The sequence below is a fragment of the Oncorhynchus mykiss genome, chromosome 8, assembly GCF_013265735.2.
Source record: "Oncorhynchus mykiss isolate Arlee chromosome 8, USDA_OmykA_1.1, whole genome shotgun sequence".
Classification (NCBI taxonomy): Eukaryota; Metazoa; Chordata; class Actinopteri; order Salmoniformes; family Salmonidae; genus Oncorhynchus; species Oncorhynchus mykiss.
Window position 1 is genome coordinate 45,786,357 of NC_048572.1, and position 21,356 is coordinate 45,807,712.

The 21,356-nt window shown below is 43.4% G+C and overlaps 1 protein-coding gene across 13 annotated transcripts in view; it reads right to left on the reverse strand.

Annotated features, from left to right (window-relative positions):
* Positions 1-6,891: 6,891 nt before the first annotated feature.
* Positions 6,892-21,356, reverse strand: part of amph (amphiphysin) — a 131,483-nt gene continuing 117,018 nt past the window's right edge. For all 13 annotated transcript variants that reach the window (XM_021612625.2, XM_036985497.1, XM_036985495.1 and 10 more), the window contains 3 exons: positions 9,111-9,299; positions 8,637-8,738; positions 6,892-8,201 (listed from right to left, as the gene is read on the reverse strand). In XM_021612625.2, the coding sequence (XP_021468300.1) occupies positions 8,097-8,201; positions 8,637-8,738; positions 9,111-9,299 (396 nt within the window). In that variant the 3' untranslated portion in view covers positions 6,892-8,096. The remainder of the gene's footprint in view (positions 8,202-8,636; positions 8,739-9,110; positions 9,300-21,356) is intronic.

Below are 21,356 nucleotides of genomic sequence, written 5' to 3' on the forward strand. Positions count from 1 at the left end.
AGGGGACAAGACCCTGCCATGGAAACAGGTGGAAACAGGTGGAAACAGCGAAAGAGGAACGGCGACGATATGAAGGGGACACAGCTAGCACGGAAACCCTCGAGGCAGCTCCAAAAATATTTTTTGGGGGGCACACGAGGAGAGTGGCAGAGTCAGGGTTCAGACCTGAGCCAACTCCTCGTGCTTACTGTGGGAAGCGTGTGACTGGTCAGGCACCGTGTTATGCATGGTGTCTCCAGTGCGCATTCATAGTCCGGTGCTCTCTATTCCAGCTCCCCGCATTGGCTGGGCTAGAATGGGCATCCAGCCAGGACGGATTGTGCCGGCTCAGTGCTCCTGGTCTCCAGTACACCTCCTTGGACCAGGATATCCTGCGCCGGATCTGCGCACTGTATCTCTGGTGCGTCTGCACAGCCCAGTGCGTCCTGTGCCAGCACCCTGTATTTGCAGGGTGAAAATAAACATCCAGCCAGGACGGGTTGTGCCAGATTTACGCTCCAGACCTCCAGTGCGCCTCAACAGTCCCTTACGTCCTGTGCCTTCTCCTCGCACTCGCCCTGAGGTGCGTGTCTTCATCCTGGTGCCACCTGTACCGGTCCCACGCATCAGGCCTCCAGTGAGCCTCCACAGTCCAGAGCTTCCGGCGTCAGTTCCCAGTCCAGAGCTTCTGGCGTCAGTTCCCAGTCCAGAGCTTCCGGCGACGTTTCACTGTCCGGAACCTCTAACGACGTTTCACAGTCCGGAACCTCCAACGACGGGCCACAGTCTGGAACCGCCAACGACGGCCACAGTCCGGAACCTCCAACGACGGGCCACAGTCCGGAACCTCCAACGACGGTCCACACTCCGGAACCATCCAACGACGGGCCACACTCCGGAACCTCCAACGACGGGCCACACTCCGGAACCTCCAATGACGGGCTACTGTCCGGAACCTCCAACGACGGGCCACAGTCCGGAACCTCCAATGACGGGCCACAGTTTAGAACCTCCAACAACGGGCCATTTTTCGGTCTCTAGGTCCCAGCGTTGATGCACCTGTACTGACCTTGCCTTCTGGATGGTAGCGGGGTGAACAGGCAGTGGCTCGGGTGGTTGTTGTCCTTCATAATATTGTCTGTGACATCGGGTGCTGTTCCCCCGGTGATGCGTTGTGCAGACCGAATCACCCTCTGGAGAGCTTTGCTGTTGTGGGTGGTGCAGTTGCCATACCAGGCGGTGATACAGCCCAACAGGATGCTCTTAATTGTGCATCTGTAAAAGTTTGTTACGGTTTTAGGTGACAAGCGCCTTCTTCACCACACTGTCTGTATGGGTGGACCATTTCAGTTAATCCAGTTAATTCAGTTAATTCAGTTAATGATGTTTACACCGAGGATCTTTCCACCTTCTCCACTACTGTCCCGTTGATGTGGATAGGGGGGTGCTCCCTCGGCTGTTTCCTGAAGTCCACGATCATGTCCTTTGTTTTGTTGATGTTAAGTGAGAGGTTATTTTCCTGACACCACATTCCGAGTGCCCTCACCTCCTCCCTGTGGGCTGTCTCGTCGTTGTTGGTAATCAAGCCTACTGCTGTTGTGTCGTCTGCAAACTTTATGATTGATTTGGAGGCGTGCATGGCCACACAGTCATTGGTGAACAGGGAGTACAGGAGCGGGCTGAGCACGCACACTTGTGGGAGATATTGTTTCCTACCTTTACCACCTTGGGGCGGCCCGTCAGGAAGTCCAGGACCCAATTGCACAGGGCGGGGTTGAGACCAAGAGCCTCAAGCTTAATGATGAGCTTGGAGGGTACTGGTGTTGACTGCTGCACTATAGTCAATGAACAACATTCTTACATAGTTATTCCTCTTGTCCAGATGGGATAGGGCAATGTGCAGTGTGATGGCGATTGCATCGTCTGTGGACTTATTGGGGCAGTAAGCAAATTGAATTGTGTCTAGGGTGACAGGTAAGGTGGAGGTGATATGATCCTTGACTAGTCTCTCAAAGCACTTCATGATGACAGAAGTGAGTGCTACGGGGTGACAGTCATTTAGTTCAGTTACCTGAACAATGGTGGCTATCTTGAAGCATGTGGGGACAGCAGACTGGGATAGGGAGAGATTGAATATGCCCGTAAACACATCAGCTAGCTGATCTGCGCATGCTCTGAGGACGCGGCTAGGGATGCCATCTGGGCCTGCAGCCTTGCGAGGGTTAACACTTTTAAATGTCTTACTCAAGTCGGCCACGGAGAAACAGAGTCCACAGTCCTTGGTAGCTGCCGCGTCGGTGGCACTATATTATCCTCAAAGCGGGAAAAGAAGGTGTTAAGTTTGTCTGGAAGCAAGACGTCAAGTGTCTGTGACGTGGCTGGTTTTGCTTTTGTAGTCCGTGATTGTCTGTAGACCCTGCCACATCTGTCTCGTGTCTGAGCCGTTGAATTGCGACTCCACTTTGTCTCTATATTGACATTTCGCTTGTTTGATAGCCTTGCGGAGGGAGTAACTACACTGTTTGTATTCGGCCATATTCCCAGTCACCTTTCCATGGTTGAATGCGGTGGTTTGCGATTTCTGGTTAAGGTAGGTTTTAATGGTCACAGTGGGTACAACATCGTCTATACACTTCCTTATAAACTATTATTCTCTGAGACTACCCGGAACATATCCCAGCCCGCGTGATCAAAACAATCTTGAAGCATGGATTCCGATTGGTCAGACCAGCGTTGTCCTTATCACGGGTACATCCTGTTTGAGTTTCTGCCTATAGGAAGGGAGGAGCAAAATGGTGTTGTGGTCAAATTTGCCATAAGGAGGGCGGAGAAGGGCCTTGTCTGCATCGCTGAAGTTAGAGTAGCAGTGATACAGTGTTTTTCCAGCGCGAGTGCTACAGTCAATATGCTGATAGAATTGAAGTTGCCTTGCTCTCATATTTGATTTGTTAAAATCCCCAGCTACAATAAATGCAGCCTCAAATCAAATCAAACGTTACAGTAACTAGTAATTGTAGAGCAGCCGTAAAATAACAATGGCGAGACTATATACAGGGGGGTACCGGTACAGAGTCAATGTGCGGTGGCACTGGTTAGTTGAGATAATATGTACATGAAGTTAGAGTTATTAAAGTAACTATGCATAGATGATGATAACAGAGAGTAGCAGCAGTGTAAAAGGGGGGGGGGGGGACAATGCAAAAATGTATAGGTGGCCATTTGATTAGATGTGCAGGAGTCTTATGGTTTGGGGGTAGAATCTGTTTAGAAGCCTCTTGGACCTAGACTTGGCGCTCCGGTACAGCTTGTCGTGTGGTAGAAGAGAGAACAGTCTATGACTAGGGTGCATGGGGTTTTTAAATTTTTTTAGGGCCTTCCTCTGACACCGCCTGTTATAGAGGTCCTTGATGGCAGGAAGCTTGGCCACAGTGATGTACTGGGCCGTACGCTTTACGCTCTGTAGTGCCTTGCGGTCGGAGGCCGAGCAGTTGCCATAACAGGCAGTGATGCAACCAGTGCAATGCTCTCGATGATTTATCTGTAGAACCTTTTGAGGATCTGAGGGGGAATAGGTTTTGTTGTGCCCTCTTCACAACTGTCTTGGTGTGCTTGGTCCATGTTAGTTTGTTGGTGATGTGGACACCAAGGAACTTGACGCAATCAACCTGCTCCACTACAGCCCCGTCGATGAGAATGCTCGGTTGTCTTTTTCCTGTAGTCCAGAATCATCTCCTTTGTCTTGATCATGTTGAGGGAGAGGTTGTTATCCAGGCACCACACGGCCAGGTCTCTGACCTCCTCCCTATAGGCTGTCTCCTCGTTGTCGGTGATCAGGCCTACCACCGTTGTGTCATCGTAAAACTTAATGATGGTGTTGGAGTCGTGCCTGGCCATGTAGTCATGAGCACAGGAGTGGACTGAGCATGCATCCCTGAGTGGCCCCTGTGTTGAGGATCAACGTGGTGGATGTGTTGTTACCTACCCTTACCACCTGGGGCAGCCTATCAGGACAAATCTCCGTCCCAGTCTCAGGTCTTTTGCAGACTCCATCAGGTTTTCTTCCCTGTCCCTGCTGAAGAAAAGCAGGCCCAAACCATGATGCTGCCACCACCATGTTTGACAGTGGGGATGGTGTGTTCAGCTGTGTTGCTTTTACGCCAAACATAACGTTTTGCATTGTTGCCAAAAAGTTCAATTTTGGTTTCATCTGACCAGAGCACCTTCTTCCACATGTTTGGTGTGTCTCCCAGGTGGCTTGTGGCAAACTTTAAACTACACTTTTTATGGATATCTTTAAGAAATGGCTTTCTTCTTGCCACTCTTCCATAAAGGCCAGATTTGTGCAATATACCTCCCACCTCAGCTGTAGATCTCTGCAGTTCATCCAGAGTGATCATGGGCCTCTTGGCTGCATCTCTGATCAGTCTTCTCCTTGTATGAGCTGAAAGTTTAGAGGGACGGCCAGGTCTTGGTAGATTTGCAGTGGTCTGATACTCCTTCCATTTCAATATTATCGCTTGCACAGTGCTCCTTGGGATGTTTAAAGTTTGGGAAATCTTTTTGTATCCAAATCCGGCTTTAAACTTCTTCACAACAGTATCTCGGACCTGCCTGGTGTGTTCCTTGTTCTTCATGATGCTCTCTGCGCTTTTAACAGACCTCTGAGACTATCACAGTGCAGGTGCATTTATACGGAGACTTGATTACACACAGGTGGATTGTATTTATCATCATTAGTCATTTAGGTCAACATTGGATTATTCAGAGATCCTCACTGAACTTCTGGAGAGAGTTTGCTGCACTGAAAGTAAAGGGGCTGAATAATTTTGCACGCCCAATTTTTCAGTTTTTGATTTGTTAAAAAAGTTTGAAATATCCAATAAATGTCGTTCCACTTCATGATTGTGTCCCACTTGTTGTTGATTCTTCACAAAAAAATACAGTTTTATATCTTTATGTTTGAAGCCTGAAATGTGGCAAAAGGTCGCAAAGTTCAAGGGGGCCGAATACTTTCCCAAGGCACTGTATATGGGAATTAACGGGAATATATGGGAATTAACGGAAATACATTTTACATATTAATGTAGATATTTTTTGCATTGGATATATTACTAAAGCTTTGTTTGTCTTCCTCTCAGGCTTCCATGTCTTCTCCCTGGACCTCCTCAATGTCCACCTCTTGAACATCAGGCTCTGAGGCCTCGTCTTCACTGTCACTTTCCAACCTTGTTGAGGATGGCTCGTTGTCAGGCTCAAAAAGCCTCAAATTTGCCCGGATGGCCACCAATTTTTCAACCCTTGTATTGGTCAGTGTGTGTTCCCGAACAAGGACCAGTTGCGCTCTGAGGCGGTTGATGTTGGTGGGATTTGGAGGATGATGGCGGCAACAGGGGAAAGAGCCTCAGAAAGTCCCTTCCACCAGGTGGCTGATGAGATATGCTGGCACGACTGCCATATTGCATCTCCATCCCAAAGCCCTTGCTTGGAAGTGTACTTCGCCAGACTGCCAAGAATCTTGGCCTCATCCAGGCCAAGGTAGATTGCTGCTATAACTTGATGACCCTTCACATACCTTTCCATTTCCTTGGCTCTCTTGTAGAGTGTATCCATTGTTTTCAGTGCCATGATGTCCTTGAGGAGCAGATTCAATGCATGAGCAGCACAGCCAATGGGTGTGATGTGAGGGTAGGACTCCTCTACTTTAGACCAAGCAGCCTTCATGCTCGCAGCATTGTCTGTCACCAGCAAATACCTTCTGTGGTCCAAGGTCATTGATGACTGCCTTCAGCTCATCTGCAATGTAGAGACTAGTGTGTCTGTTGTCTCTTGTGTTTGTGCACTTGTAGAATACTGGTTGAGGGGTGGAGATTGCATAGTTAATTATTCCCATCAGAGATGATTGCAATGCAGTGCTTTCTCTATGATTTGCTTGACCTTCACTTGAACTTTATTGAACTCTGCATCCAGCAAATGAGTAGATAAAGCATGTCTGGTTGGAGGGGTGTATGCTGGGTGAAGAACATTCAGAAATCTCTTCAACTCTTCACCTCAGGATGGTAAGTTGGTGGTTGAAGATATCCCTCTAGTGGTGTGGGGGCTGTGCTTTGGCAAAGTGGGTGGGGTTATATCCTGCCTGTTTGGCCCTGTCCAGGGTTATCATCGGATGGGGCCACAGTGTCACCTGACACCTCCTGTCTAAACCTCCAGTATTTATGCTGCAGTAGTTTATGTGTCGGGGGGGCTACGGGTCAGTCTGTTATATCTGGAGTATTTCTCCTGTCTTATGCAGTGTCCTGTGTCAATTTGAGTATGCAATTTAAGTATTACTTCAACTTGATATCGAAGGAGTGCCTTTGATTTGATGGGCTGCTCATGCGCAGGTCAGTGCGACACAACGTCGCCATAACATCACCTACAAGCGTGATCGGGCATTTCTATTGGAGAAGCCGTTTCTGGAGGTCTTCATCTACAGTGTATAGGCACTTTGATTTGGTATTGTCTGACTCTCGCAAGTGCAGTAAATTGAATGTCGATGACCCCGCCACACTGTGCAACTCACAAGTTCCTGTTTTTCTTTGAAAAAATACTATTTGAATATTGGAATGTATTTGGAAATACACTTGGAAAGTATTGACATGTATTTTCAGACAGAAGTGTATTTCCAGATACAAATATTTAAATACTCCATGCATTTGTACCCCGGTCTGTTTGGTCCTCCAGGGTATTTGGAAACAAGTATTTGAAAATAGTTTCAAATAGTATAGTATTTAGTGGAAATGATTAGAAAAATACTTTCAAATACTTCAAATAGAAGTAGTTGATTTGGCCAGACAATAAGTATTTAAAATACAAATACTTAAATACGCATGTATTTGAACCAGATCTGCAAATAATTCCCAATCAACGAGGAGCTGTAACATATCAACTATTCTTTATTCACCTTTAGATAAATAATCACAGATATGTATATCACAAAAAAAGGTTATACAGTGAGGGCTAACTGTACGAAAACAGGAGTGACGTCATATTCATTGCTATACTGAACAGTTGGACTATTGTGACCCTACAGTATATAAACCAATTACATAAATTGCATATCTGATTTCTCTCCCAGCACCTTCCCAGTGATCTTAAACTTTAAAAATATAAAGTTAAATAAATACAATTTATCATAACATTTCATTCACAAATAAATAACTTCATATGTCTTTCCACTGGTTGACTTGGTTTCTTGTATATATGTAATTGCAGATATAAGGTATAAGGATATACACATTAACGTTTTATGTAGGGAGCTACAGTGTTATTTTTTTATTTTACTTTGAGAAAGCTGCATCTGCCAGTTCCCGGATCTCAGCTTCATCACAAACATCATTTTTCATGCTGGAAACTCATTGGACGTCCCATTCCAATGCTCAGAATTTCAACGTCAATTATGTTGTTTCGGCAAGAGCACAGCATGTCTTGTCAATGAACAATGTCAACACTGAGTACTCCAAAAAAATAATCACTACAGCCGCACACATACAGCCATGACACTACAAGAGAACACTAACAAGTGATGCAAGGTAACATTTATGGCTGAAATGTCAGAAAGAAAACATTTAAAGTAACACTCAAGAACAGTTAGATCATAGCACTACAGATTCTTAGAAATTCCACTGCAGAGCAACAAAATCAATACAATACACTTGGTGCAGAGAAGATAAGGTAACTTTTTTTTTTCTTCAGGAGGTATTTCTCATTTTAGTTTATCCTTGAAACAGATATGGATTTACATGTGGAGATCAAGGGATTTACATGTGGAGGTCACCACACTTCCAACAAAGCACACATCAATTCGCTGCTGCTTAAAGGTTAACAAACAAAAAAAGGGTAGACCATACTATCGCATCATGCTCATGTTATTTTTCGTTATGCTCCGAGCAGGTACTAGTGTTTATCCACACTTGGTTTGTTTTTTGTTGATTGTTTGTGTCCTTTCCTCTATCAGTGACGACCTTGGTCTGTCTTGCAAACAAGGTCACAGACGGGTTAGCAGACGCTCGGCTAGACATTGTCTGGAGAACACAGGCCCCTTCACCTCCTCCACAACTCTTTTCTCCGGGCTCAGATGGTTACTCCAAGCGCTGTGTGAAGTTTTCTGGGAAGAGTCCTTTGTGGGCACTGGCCCCAAGATGCGACCATTCGCTTTCCTTGATACCTGTAAGCCAACCCGCATCCTGGAAAACATAGAGAAAGTGAGGCAAGGGGTGAATTTCATTGGCCATGGATATGCCTGTGTACTAGGCTGGTAGCTAACATAAAGCTAAACTACTCTATTTGTGTATGTGTTAGGTAGACAAGGACCCAGCTCTATTTCGGTCCTTTTACTTCCTCAAAAGCCTATCCTTTCAGTGTTCACAGATCTATGAGGCATAAGCAATACGGTTATGGCTCCACCAAGTGGATCATCGGGAATACTGTTACATGGAATCTGGTCACTGTGCTGTGGAGTGCTGTGTTAGTTTTTTTTATACCAATGATCTGAGATCCACTCTATTTTACCATATTTATGATATTCTATGGACGTGAAGTGCTCAGTATTTGTACAGGATTAATATAGCGTTTTCAGAATTTGAAAGCTGATTTAGTGTGAATACAGAGTTTTTCCTCACCTGATCTTCTGCTGTAGCCGTGGGAACAACCAGAACCACGTCACCTTTCTTCAGCTCCAGCTCGTCTGAGTTTGCAGCTTCAAAGTCATGCAGAGTCTCCACCTACAGGATAGGAGTTCATAATACAGCATGAGAGTACGTGTGTGTGTGTTTGTGTGCATCCAAGTGTGTGTTGATAACGGTATACAACAAAATACATTTATTCTATTTTGAGTGTTGCCAGTTTCACATTATAGGGCCAAACCTAGCAAAGCCCAGGTGTACTATGAATCCACCATAGTCGCTGGAAAGACTGAAAAGAAAATATCCTACCTAGCCAGCACAGTACAATTCGGGTCAGCCTTTTTGTGTGAATCAGGGAGGTCTTGTGGGTGTTTGTGTGCGTGTGTGTGAGAGGGCAAGAGTGAGAGGGAGACTGACACAAAAAAGGAGTATAATGGGTTAGTGTGTGTGTGTGTGTGGACCAGGGAAAACCTTGTAAAGGAAGCCAGGAGGGAGTCCTGGTGGGCCGTCGGAGGTGGTGATGTCTTTGGCCGTCTGGGTGTCCGCTGTCACTCCGTTGTCGCTGATGGTCGTTGGGGAAATGTCAATAATGTCGCGGTCATCGTCACCTTCGTTGCTGGAGGCTGGCTCAATCACCACTGAGGGAATAGGCATCTTCTCCTGGTGAGGAAAGAAACCCGTTAACGAGACACAATAACACACACAAATCCACACATTTATACATGCTAAAACGTAGGCATACAAGCAGTTAACATATTCCTCAAGAAATAAATAGAATGATTTTCACACCACAGATCCACATAGTTTCGAAACATCGTTTCATTGGATTAATATGTTGACATTTCAGTGTCTATTTTCATGAATACCATCCATGATTACATCAATGGCTACAGTACATCCCAATAGTTCTAAAAAAAGCTTCCTTTCCTTGTCTCTTTTCCTTCATGACCATTCATCACAAACATGATGACCTTGTGTAAACAACATGGTGGCAACCAAACCTCGAAGGTCATCAAGGAAAATCGGTGAGGGATCAGGGGACATGACCAAGAGAAATTCTGGGCCCCAATTATATTTTTTTGTTGTATACTGACATACCGGTGGGATATTTAAAGTTTGCACCAACATTTTGTAACATTAACTTTTAAAAACATAATATGCAAAGGGAGTGGAGCTGTCCAAGGCAGCTAACAATAAGATAAAATAGGGGTGGGTAAGTTCAACAGCCGTGATGATGACCACCAAAAAAGTCAACAGCCCTAATGACAATCAGTATTCTAGTCATCAGCGGATGTTCTCGTCCTGTACAATGGCGCCGGAGGTGATGGCTAACGTTTTACGGTCCCCTAACCAATTGTGCTATTGTGTGTGTTTTTTCGCGTTATTTGTAACTTACTTTTTTGTACATAATGTTTCTGCCACTGTCTCTTATGACCGAAAAGAGCTTCTAAACATAAGGACAGCGATTACTTACCTCGTACTGAAAGAAGTTTTTTTCTTTAACGAGTCGGACGCAAAGGATTTACTTCAGACACCCGACAAAGCCTAAATCCCCGTCATTTACAGTAGAAAGAGACAGATATATCAGGGACGTAGGTCGGGGACCCTTCTAAAGATCCGATGGCGACTGGGTAATCTGCCTTCACCATTGGTCCTATTAGCCAACGTACAATCATTGTATAATAAAATAGCCGAACTACGATCACGTACATCCTACCAACGGGACATTAAAAACGGTAATATCTTATGTTTCACCGATTCGTGGCTGAACGACAACATGGATAACACAGCTGGTGAGTTTTACGCTGCATCTGGTAAGACAAGGGTTGGCGGGCAATGTATATTTGTAAACAGCTGGTGCACAAAATCTAATAGTAAGGAATTCTCTAGGTTTTATTCACCGGCGTTAGACTATTTCATGATAAGCTGTAGACCACACTATTTACCAAGAGAGTTTTCATCTAGAGTTGAAGTCGGAAGTTTACATACACCTTAGCCAAATACATTTAAACTCAGTTTTTCAACAACAAAAAAATTCCCTGTCTTAGTGGTGATCCTAACTGACCTTTATTTTAAGAATGTGAAATGTCGGAAAAATAGTAGACAGAATTAATTATTTCAGCTTTCATTTCTTTCATCACATTCCCAGTGGGTCAGAAGTTTACATACACTCAATTAGTATTTGGTAGCATTGCCTTTAAATTGTTCAACTTGGGTCAAAAGTTTCGGGTAGCCTTCCAAAAGCTTCCCACAATAACTTGGGTGAATTTTTGCCCATTCCTCGTGTGTGATCATGCTCGCCATAGCCAATGTGAGTAAGACCTTTAAACAGGTCAACAGTCACAAGGCCACAAGGCCAGATGGATTACGTGTACTCCGAGCATACACTGACCAACTGGCAAGTGTCTTCACTGACATTTTCAACCTGTCCCTGACCGAGTCTGTAATACCAACATGTTTCAAGCAGACCACTAAAGACCCTGTGCCCAAGAACACCAAGGTAACCTGCCAAAATGACTAGCACCCGTAGCACTCACATCTGTAGCCATGAAGTGCTTTGAAAGGCTGGTCATCGCTCACATCAACACCATTATCCCAGAAACCCTAGACCCACTCCAATTTGCATACCGCCCCAACAGATTCACAGATGATGCAATCTCCATTGTACTCCACATTGCCCTTTCCCACCTGGACAAAAGGAACACCTATGTGAGAATGCTGTTCATTGACTACCGCTCCGCATTCAACACCATAGTGCCCTCAAAGCTCATCAATAAGCTAAGGACCCTGGGACTGAACACCCCCCTCCGCAACTGGATCCTGGATTTCCTGACGGGCCGCCCCGAGGTGGTAAGGGTAGGTAACAACATTTGCCTCACTGATCCTCAACATGGGGGCCTCTCGGGTAAGTGCTCTGTCCCCTCCTGTACTCCCTGTTCACTCATGACAGTGGTAGACCTGATCACCGACAACGATGAGACAACCAATAGGGAGGTCAGAGACCTGACAGTGTGGTGTCAGGATAACAACCTCTCCCTCAACGTGATCAAGACAAAGGAGATGATTGTGGACTACAGGAAAAGGAGGACCGAGTACACCCCCATTCTCATCGACGGGACTGTAGTGGAGCAGGTTGAGAGCTTTAAGTTCCTTGCTGTCTACATCACCAACAAACTATCATGGTCCAAACACAACCAAGACAGTCGTGAAGAGGGCACGGCAAAGCCTATTGCCCCTCAGGAGACTGAATAGATTTGGCATGGGTTCTCAGATCCTCAAAAAGTTCTACAGCTGCACCATCGAGAGCATCCTGACTGTTTGCATCACTGCCTGGTACAGCAACTGCTCGGCCTCCGACCGCAAGGCACTACAGAGGGTAGTGCGAACGGCCCAGTATATCACTGGGGCCAAGCTTCCTGCCATCCAGGATCTCTATACCAGGCATTGTCAGAGGAAGGCCCTAAAAATGGTCAAAGACTCCAGCCCTAGTCATAGACTGTTCTCTCTGCTACCGCACGGAAAGCGGTACCGGAGGGTCAAGTCAAGGTCCAAAAGGTTTCTTAACAGCTTCTACCCCCAAGCCATAAGACTCCTGAACAGCTAATGAAATGATTACCCAGACTATTTTCATTGTGACCCCCCTCTTTTACTCTGCTGCTTCTCTCTGTTTATTATCTATACATAGTCTCTTTAACTCTACCTACATGTACATATTTCCTCAATTACCTCGACTAACCGGTGTCCCCGCACATTGACTCTGTACCGGCAGCCCTGTATATAGCCTCGCTACCGTTATTTTACGACTTCTCTTTAATTATTTGTAATTATTATAATTTTTTTTAAACGTATCTATTTTTTACTTAACCAACAATGCAGTTTTAAGAAAAATAATGTTAAGGGCTTGTAAGTAAGCATTTCACTGTAAGGTCTACCTACACCTGTTGTAATCGGCGCATGTGACAAATTCAATTACTTGATTTGATCAACGAGTCAGAGCATCTCAGCGCATGAGGACAAATGAGTTTGCTCTTATTCTTATACCGTTTGAAAATATGGGGGATTATTCCTTTCTATGGTATTCAGAAAAGAGGCATTTATAAAGGTGGGAATAGATTCCCACTCAAATGGAATTAGATTGTCATCAATCTACATGTGCGTATAGCATTTTATAGGAAATGTAATTTTCAACAAATACAGTATGGAAGTGATCACCACAAACGAATACACAGTAAAAATAAATTAATAATAATAATAAATAATAATAACAATAAACACCAGTGCAAAAAGGTGACAACATTATTTTACAGTTCAGAATGTGAGAAGTTTGGCAGATTTTTGGTATTTTCTCTACTGCTCAAAGACTACTTGAAACTAGGCAAGTTATGTACATCTGTCTCCTAATCATTCATACCATTTATCGGTCTGTACATAAGACCGTCAGATCACAATATTGATTTTAATCCAAAAAGTCTGGACGTTACAATTCTTCTGGCACGGGGAAAATGTAACAGTAGCTGGGGTCAAATGTCAAATAAAACAATCATATAAACTCACTTAACTTAAAAAAAACATTCAAGTTTATGAATTATCATATCATACATACAGTATGGAATGATTTTGCAATAAATATAAGTATTTCTATGTACGTAACCAATATTTACCGTAACAACCCCATTCGGTTCCGCTCAAAACATGATGTTGCACAGGTCATATCTGTTTTAAATTATTTGGCACTCTACAGAACCCCAAGGCTATTTTAAGTTAGTATTTGTATAATTAATACCATCTTAAAGTAAAATCCCTTGTTTTCAACATTTGGCTGCTTGTATTACAATTGCACCCCAACCCTAGCAGCCATGACAAAACATTATGTGTCTAGCAAGAGACACGAATAGTGACACTTGTCAGTGTTAAGCCAACATATAGTGATGAATTATTGGACATTAATGCCCAGGAGAGTAGAAAAACATATACAGGTTGTGGAAAAAATGACTTTCACCCCTAAAAACCTAAATGTTCAAACAAGCTAATAGTGAGATGTTTGACTGAACAATTTCAAGCAGGGAGACAACTTAAACATTGGCATATACTCTTTCATCACACTAGCTTGTTTCTGTTTGAAAAAATTAAATGTGTTACAATTACCCCTGTTCTCACCTACTAGCAGCACTGCAAAATATAGTTTAACCACCAGAAAACAACACAATATATACATTCAAAATATATACGGCAAAAACAGCACTATTCAATACAAAACAATATATGAACATAAAATATTTAGAGCATAGATAGGTTGGTTATTTAGCAACAAAACCGACGCATGCGCAACTATAGGGCAAAACAGACGGAGTTGGCTTAGGTTGTTGACAACTTGTAAACTATATTTCGTCTCCAATGTTATTGTTGGTTAGCTAGCTAATGCATTTTTTGCCATATTAGCATAGACGTGACATCAGTCAAGACACCTCAAAACAAGACATAGTATCAAGAACAAGATACAACTAGCTGGAAAGAGCCACCTACGATTCCCCACACGGCAGCTTCTTGTCATTGTTGCTATCTGAAAATACACTTACTTCAAACATCGTAATCTACTATCTTTCCAAATCATCATCTCCCACTGGGCACAGATGTCATTTCAACGTCTACTCCATGTTGGTTCAATGTAATTTCATTGAAATGACATGGAAACAACGTTGATCCAAGCAGTGTGTGCCCAGTGGACTAGGTCTTTGATAGTGCTACTGGTGTAACACCCACACTTGTAAACCTACTTGCTACTGTTTGTTTCAAGTAATGTCATGTGAAAAGGAGGCTTTTGATAGAAAATATTAACAGCAAAATGCTTGTTTTCGATGTGTGAAAACAGTATCCTATAAAGGAGATCCGTTTTGAGGACAAGTCTGATACCAAGCTTGTAGATAATATATTCATAATGTTGAGCATTGTGCAGCAATAAAATAAATAAAATAAAATGCTGCTGCAACATTTCCATCATTAAGTAACACTTTACCTAACCTTCAAATTATATAGCAGGTACTTTTGTTGCGCAACAAACTTAAATAAAAGTACATCTCACAGATCAGGTAGCGGAAATCAGATGCCACAACATGTCATCATAATGATCACATTGTGTAGGCAGATTCAAATAAAGTGTTAGCAATAATGCTGGCACTGGTATCAGATACATCCCCACGATGAGGATAACGGGGATGACACTTTCAGTAGTCAGTTTGCTACCAGTGTCTTCCTGAGGAGAACCTTTAGCATCCACAGGTGCCTACAGTTCAGACAAAGAGATGTTATTTATGCAGACCAACCACCATAAGGCTACGGATCAAAAAAGAGTTAAGACAAGTGCCTGTTCTCCATTACAAAGTACAATGTCTGTTCTTCACCAAATAGTTATCCATCTGAACGCTCAGTAAAGTTGCAACCTCCTACATAAGAAAACAACGAAAATAACTTTCAAAGATTTTGTCATGGCGGTGTTAAGGCAGCATTCACAAGAAATGTGAGTTCTGATTATTGCAGTTGTTTGTGGTTCAGCAACAATTAATGACAGTTCACGATACTAAATGGGAAGCAATTACGTAACGTCTACCGTGGAATGGGGGGCAATAAAAAAGAAGCAAAGTGAACAATTGAAAAGCAATTTAAAACATTCGACTGACATCTGCCTATAGCAAATGCATATACATTTTAGTTGGCAGTAGAAACATTTATTGCGATGCGATCATGGTTGTGGTATTCCCATTTTCTTTGTGGATTAACTGTCGCCTTGTTCGTTTGACTTTGTTTGGTATAGCCCTTTTGCAATAGCCCTTTTGTTTAATTTCGGAATAGTTAAACACCCACACCAGTAGAAATCCACTTTTTTCAAGCTGAGAGACGATGGCCAGAGCTTACCCAGGTTGTTGCACATCGATTTAAGACAATAAGTCATAATTTTTGTCAATGTATGATACAGTGGGAAGAACAAGTATTTGATACACTGCCGATTTTGCAGGTTTTCCTACTTACAAAGCATGTAGAGGTCTGTAATTTGTATCATAGGTACACTTCAACTGTGAATCTAAAACAAAAATCCAGAAAATCACATTGTATGATTTTTAAGTAATTCATTTGCATTTTATTGCATGACATAAGTATTTGATCACCTATCAACCAGTAAGAATTCCGGCTCTCACAGACCTGTTAGTTTTTCTTTAAGAAGCCCTCCTGTTCTCCACTCATTACCTGTATTAACTGCACCTGTTTGAACTCGTAACCTGTATAAAAGACACCTGTCCACACACTCAATCAAACAGACTCAACACCTCTCCACAAACCCCTCTCCACAATGGCTAAGACCAGGGGGCTGTGTAAGGACATCAGGGATAAAATTGTAGACCTGCACAAGTCTGGGATGGGCTACAGGAAAATGGGCAAGCAGCTTGGTGAGAAGGCTACAACTGTTGGCGCAATTTTTAGAAAATGGAAGAAGTTCAAGATGACGGTCAATCACCCTCAGTCTGGGGCTCCATGCAAGATCTCACCTCGTGATCTCACCTCACCACTGATAAATCCACTATAATTGAGAATTTCAATAAGCATTTTTCTACGGCTGGCCATGCTTTCCACCTGGCTACCCCTACCCCGGTCAACAGCACTGCACCCCCCACAGCAACTCGCACAAGCCTTCCCATTTCTCCTTATCCCAAATCCAGTCAACTGATGTTCTGAAAGAGCTGCAAAATCTGGACCCCTACAAATCAGCCGGGCTAGACAATCTGGACCCTTTCTTTCTAAAATTATCTGCCGAAATTGTTGCCACCGCTATTACTAGCCTATTCAACCTCTCTTTCGTGTCGTCTGAGATTCCCAAAGATTGGAAAGCAGCTGCAGTCATCCCCTTCTTCAAAGGGGGGGACACTCTTGACCCAAACTGCTACAGACAGATCTATCCTACCCTGCCTTTCTAAGGTCTTCGAAAGCCAAGTCAACAAACAGATTACCGACCATTTCGAATCTCACCATACCTTCTCTGCTATGCAATCTGGTTTCAGAGCTGTTCATGGGTGCACCTCAGCCACGCTCAAGGTCCTAAACGATATCTTAACCGCCATCGATAAGAAACATTACTGTGCAGCCGTATTCAATGATCTGGCCAAGGCTTTCGACTCTGTCAATCACCACATCCTCAACGGCAGACTCGACAGCCTTGGTTTCTCAAATGATTGCCTCGCCTGGTTCACCAACTACTTTTCTGATAGAGTTCAGTGTGTCAAATCGGAGGGTCTGTTGTCCGGACCTCTGGCAGTCTCTATGGGGGTGCCACAGGGTTAAATTCTTGGACAGACTCTCTTCTCTGTATACATCAATGATGTCGCTCTTGCTGCTGGTGAGTCTCTGATCCACCTCTACACAGACGACACCATTCTGTATACTTCTGGCCCTTCTTTAGACACTGTGTTAACAACCCTCCAGGCAAGCTTCAATGCCATACAACTCTCCTTCTGTGGCCTCCAATTGCTCTTAAATACAAGTAAAACTAAATGCATGCTCTTCAACCGATCGCTGCCTGCACCTGCCCGCCTGTCCAACATCACTACTCTGGACGGCTCTGACTTAGAATACGTGGACAACTACAAATACCTAGGTGTCTGGTTAGACTGTAAACTCTCCTTCCAGACCCACATCAAACATCTCCAATCCAAAGTTAAAACTAGAATTGGCTTCCTATTTCGCTACAAAGCATCCTTCACTCATGCTGCCAAACATACCCTTGTAAAACTGACCATCCTACCAATCCTCGACTTCGGCGATGTCATTTACAAAATAGCCTCCAATACCCTACTCAACAAATTGGATGCAGTCTATCACAGTGCCATCCTTTTTGTCACCAAAGCCCCATATACTACCCACCATTGCGACCTGTACGCTCTCGTTGGCTGGCCCTCGCTTCATACTCGTCGCCAAACCCACTGGCTCCATGTCATCTACAAGACCCTGCTAGGTAAAGTCCCTCCTTATCTCAGCTCGCTGGTCACCATAGCATCACCCACATATAGCATGCGCTCCAGCAGGTATATCTCTCTGGTCACCCCCAAAACCAATTCTTTCTTTGGCTGCCTCTCCTTCCAGTTCTCTGCTGCCAATGACTGGAACGAACTGCAAAAATCTCTGAAACTGGAAACACTTATCTCCCTCACTAGCTTTAAGCACCAGCTGTCAGAGCAGCTCACATATTACTGCACCTGTCCATAGCCCATCTATAATTTAGCCCAAACAACTACAGTGCCTTGCGAAAGTATTCGGCCCCCTTGAACTTTGCGACCTTTTGCCACATTTCAGGCTTCAAACATAAAGATATAAAACTGTATTTTTTGTGAAGAATCAACAACAAGTGGGACACAATCATGAAGTGGAACGACATTTATTGGATATTTCAAACTTTTTTAACAAATCAAAAACTGAAAAATTGGGCGTGCAAAATTATTCAGACCCTTAAGTTAATACTTTTAGCGCCACCTTTTGCTGCGATTACAGCTGTAAGTCGCTTGGGGTATGTCTCTATCAGTTTTGCACATCGAGAGACTGAATTTTTTTCCCATTCCTCCTTGCAAAACAGCTCGAGCTCAGTGAGGTTGGATGGAGAGCATTTGTGAACAGCAGTTTTCAGTTCTTTCCACAGATTCTCGATTGGATTCAGGTCTGGACTTTGACTTGGCCATTCTAACACCTGGATATGTTTATTTTTAAACCATTCCATTGTAGATTTTGCTTTATGTTTTGGATCATTGTCTTGTTGGAAGACAAATCTCCGTCCCAGTCTCAGGTCTTTTGCAGACTCCATCAGGTTTTCTTCCAGAATGGTCCTGTATTTGGCTCCATCCATCTTCCCATCAATTTTAACCATCTTCCCTGTCCCTGCTGAAGAAAAGCAGGCCCAAACCATGATGCTGCCACCACCATGTTTGACAGTGGGGATGGTGTGTTCAGGGTGATGAGCTGTGTTGCTTTTACGCCAAACATAACGTTTTGCATTGTTGCCAAAAAGTTCAATTTTGGTTTCATCTGACCAGAGCACCTTCTTCCACATGTTTGGTGTGTCTCCCAGGTGGCTTGTGGCAAACTTTAAACTACACTTTTTATGGATATCTTTAAGAAATGGCTTTCTTCTTGCCACTCTTCCATAAAGGCCAGATTTGTGCAATATACGACTGATTGTTGTCCTATGGACAGAGTCTCCCACCTCAGCTGTAGATCTCTGCAGTTCATCCAGAGTGATCATGGGCCTCTTGGCTGCATCTCTGATAAGTCTTCTCCTTGTATGAGCTGAAAGTTTAGAGGGACGGCCAGGTCTTGGTAGATTTGCAGTGGTCTGATACTCCTTCCATTTCAATATTATCGCTTGCACAGTGCTCCTTGGGATGTTTAAAGCTTGGGAAATCTTTTTGTATCCAAATCCGGCTTTAAACTTCTTCACAACAGTATCTCGGACCTGCCTGGTGTGTTCCTTGTTCTTCATGAAGCTCTCTGCGCTTTTAACGGACCTCTGAGACTATCACAGTGCAGGTGCATTTATACGGAGACTTGATTACACACAGGTGGATTGTATTTATCATCATTAGTCATTTAGGTCAACATTGGATCATTCAGAGATCCTCACTGAACTTCTGGAGAGAGTTTGCTGCATTGAAAGTAAAGGGGCTGAATAATTTTGCACGCCCAATTTTTCAGTTTTTGATTTGTTAAAAAAGTTTGAAATATCCAATAAATGTCGTTCCACTTCATGATTGTGTCCCACTTGTTGTTGATTCTTCACAAAAAAATACAGTTTTATATCTTTATATTTGAAGCCTGAAATGTGGCAAAAGGTCGCAAAGTTCAAGGGGGCCGAATACTTTCGCACTGTACCACTGTACCTCTTTCCCTACTGTATATATTTGATTTATTTCGCTCCTTTGCACCCCATTATTTTTATTTCTACTTTGCACATTCTTCCACGGCAAATCTACCATTCCAGTGTTTTACTTGCTATATTGTATTTACTTTGCCACTTTGGCCCTTTTTTTTTTTACCTTTACCTCCCTTATCTCACGTCATTTGCTCACATCGTATATAGACTTGTTTCTACTGTATTATTGACTGTATGTTTGTTTTACTCCATGTGTAACTCTGTGTTGTTGTATGTGTCGAACTGCTTTGCTTTATCTTGGCCAGGTTGCAATTGTAAATGAGAACTTGTTCTCAACTTGCCTACCTGGTTAAATAAAGGTGAAATAAATAAAATAAAAAAACATCATTCTTTGGGGATGCTTTTCTGCAAAGGGGACAGGACGACTGCACCGTATTGAGGGGAGGATGGATGGAGCGATGTATCGCGATCTTGGCCAACAACCTCCTTCCCTCAGTAAGAGCATTGAAGATGGGTCGTGGCTGGGTCTTCCAGCATGACAACGACCCGAAACACACAGCCAGGGCAACTAAGGAGTGGCTCCGTAAGAAGCATCTCAAGGTCCTGGAGTGGCCTAGCCAGTCTCCAGACCTGAACCCAATAGAAAATCTTTGGAGGGAGCTGAAAGTCCGTATTGTCCAGCGACAGCCCCGAAACCTGAATGATCTGGATAAGGTCTGTATGGAGGAGTGGGCCAAAATCCCTGCTGCAGTGTGTGCAAACCTGGTCAACTACAGGAAACGTATGATCTCTGTAATTGCAAACAAAGGTTTCTGTACCAAATATAAAATTCTGCTTTTCTGATGTATCAAATTGATTGCAAATTAATTACTTAAAAATCATGCAATGTGATTTTCTGGATTTTTCTTCCTGGACTTTTTAGATTCCGTCTCTCACAGTTGAAGTGTACCTATGTTACAATTACAGACCTCTACATGCTTTGTAAGTAGGAAAACCTGCAAAATCGGCAGTGTATCAAATACCTGTTCTCCCCACAGTAGTTGTACAATTTAGATAATGCATTGATATATAGCTAGCTAGCTTGCTGAAATGATAACAGAGAGAACAAACAATATAGCTATTTGATCATGTCTGTGTGCAGTGGTGGAAAAAGTACTGAATTGTCATACTTGAGTAAAGGTATACAGTGGGGCAAAACATGATTTAGTCAGCCACCAATTGTGCAAGTTCTCCCACTTAAAAAGATGAGAGAGGCCTGTAATTTTCATCATAGATACACTTCAACTATGACAGACAAAATGAGGAAAAAAATCCAGAAAATCACATTGTAGGATTCTTTCTGAATTTATTTGCAAATTATGGTGGAAAATAAGTATTTGGTCAATAACAAAAGTTTATCTCAATACTTTGTTATATACCCTTTGTTGGCAATGACAGAGGTCAAATGTTTTCTGTAAATCTTCACAAGGTTTTCACACACTGTTGCTGGTATTTTGGCCCATTCCTCCATGCAGATCTCCTCTAGAGCAGTGATGTTTTGGGGCTGTTGCTGGGCAACACAGACTTTCAACTCCCTCCAAAGATGTTCTATGGGGTTGAGATCTGGAGACTGGCTAGGCCACTCCAGGACCTTGAAATGCTTCTTACAAAGCCACGCCTTCATTGCCTGGGCGGTGTGTTTGGGATCATTGTCATGCTGAAAGACCCAGCCACGTTTCATCTTCAATGCCCTTGCTGATGGTAGGCTTTGTTACTTTGGTCCCAGCTCTCTGCAGGTCATTTTGCTCACCGCTCTTGTGATCATTTTGACCCCA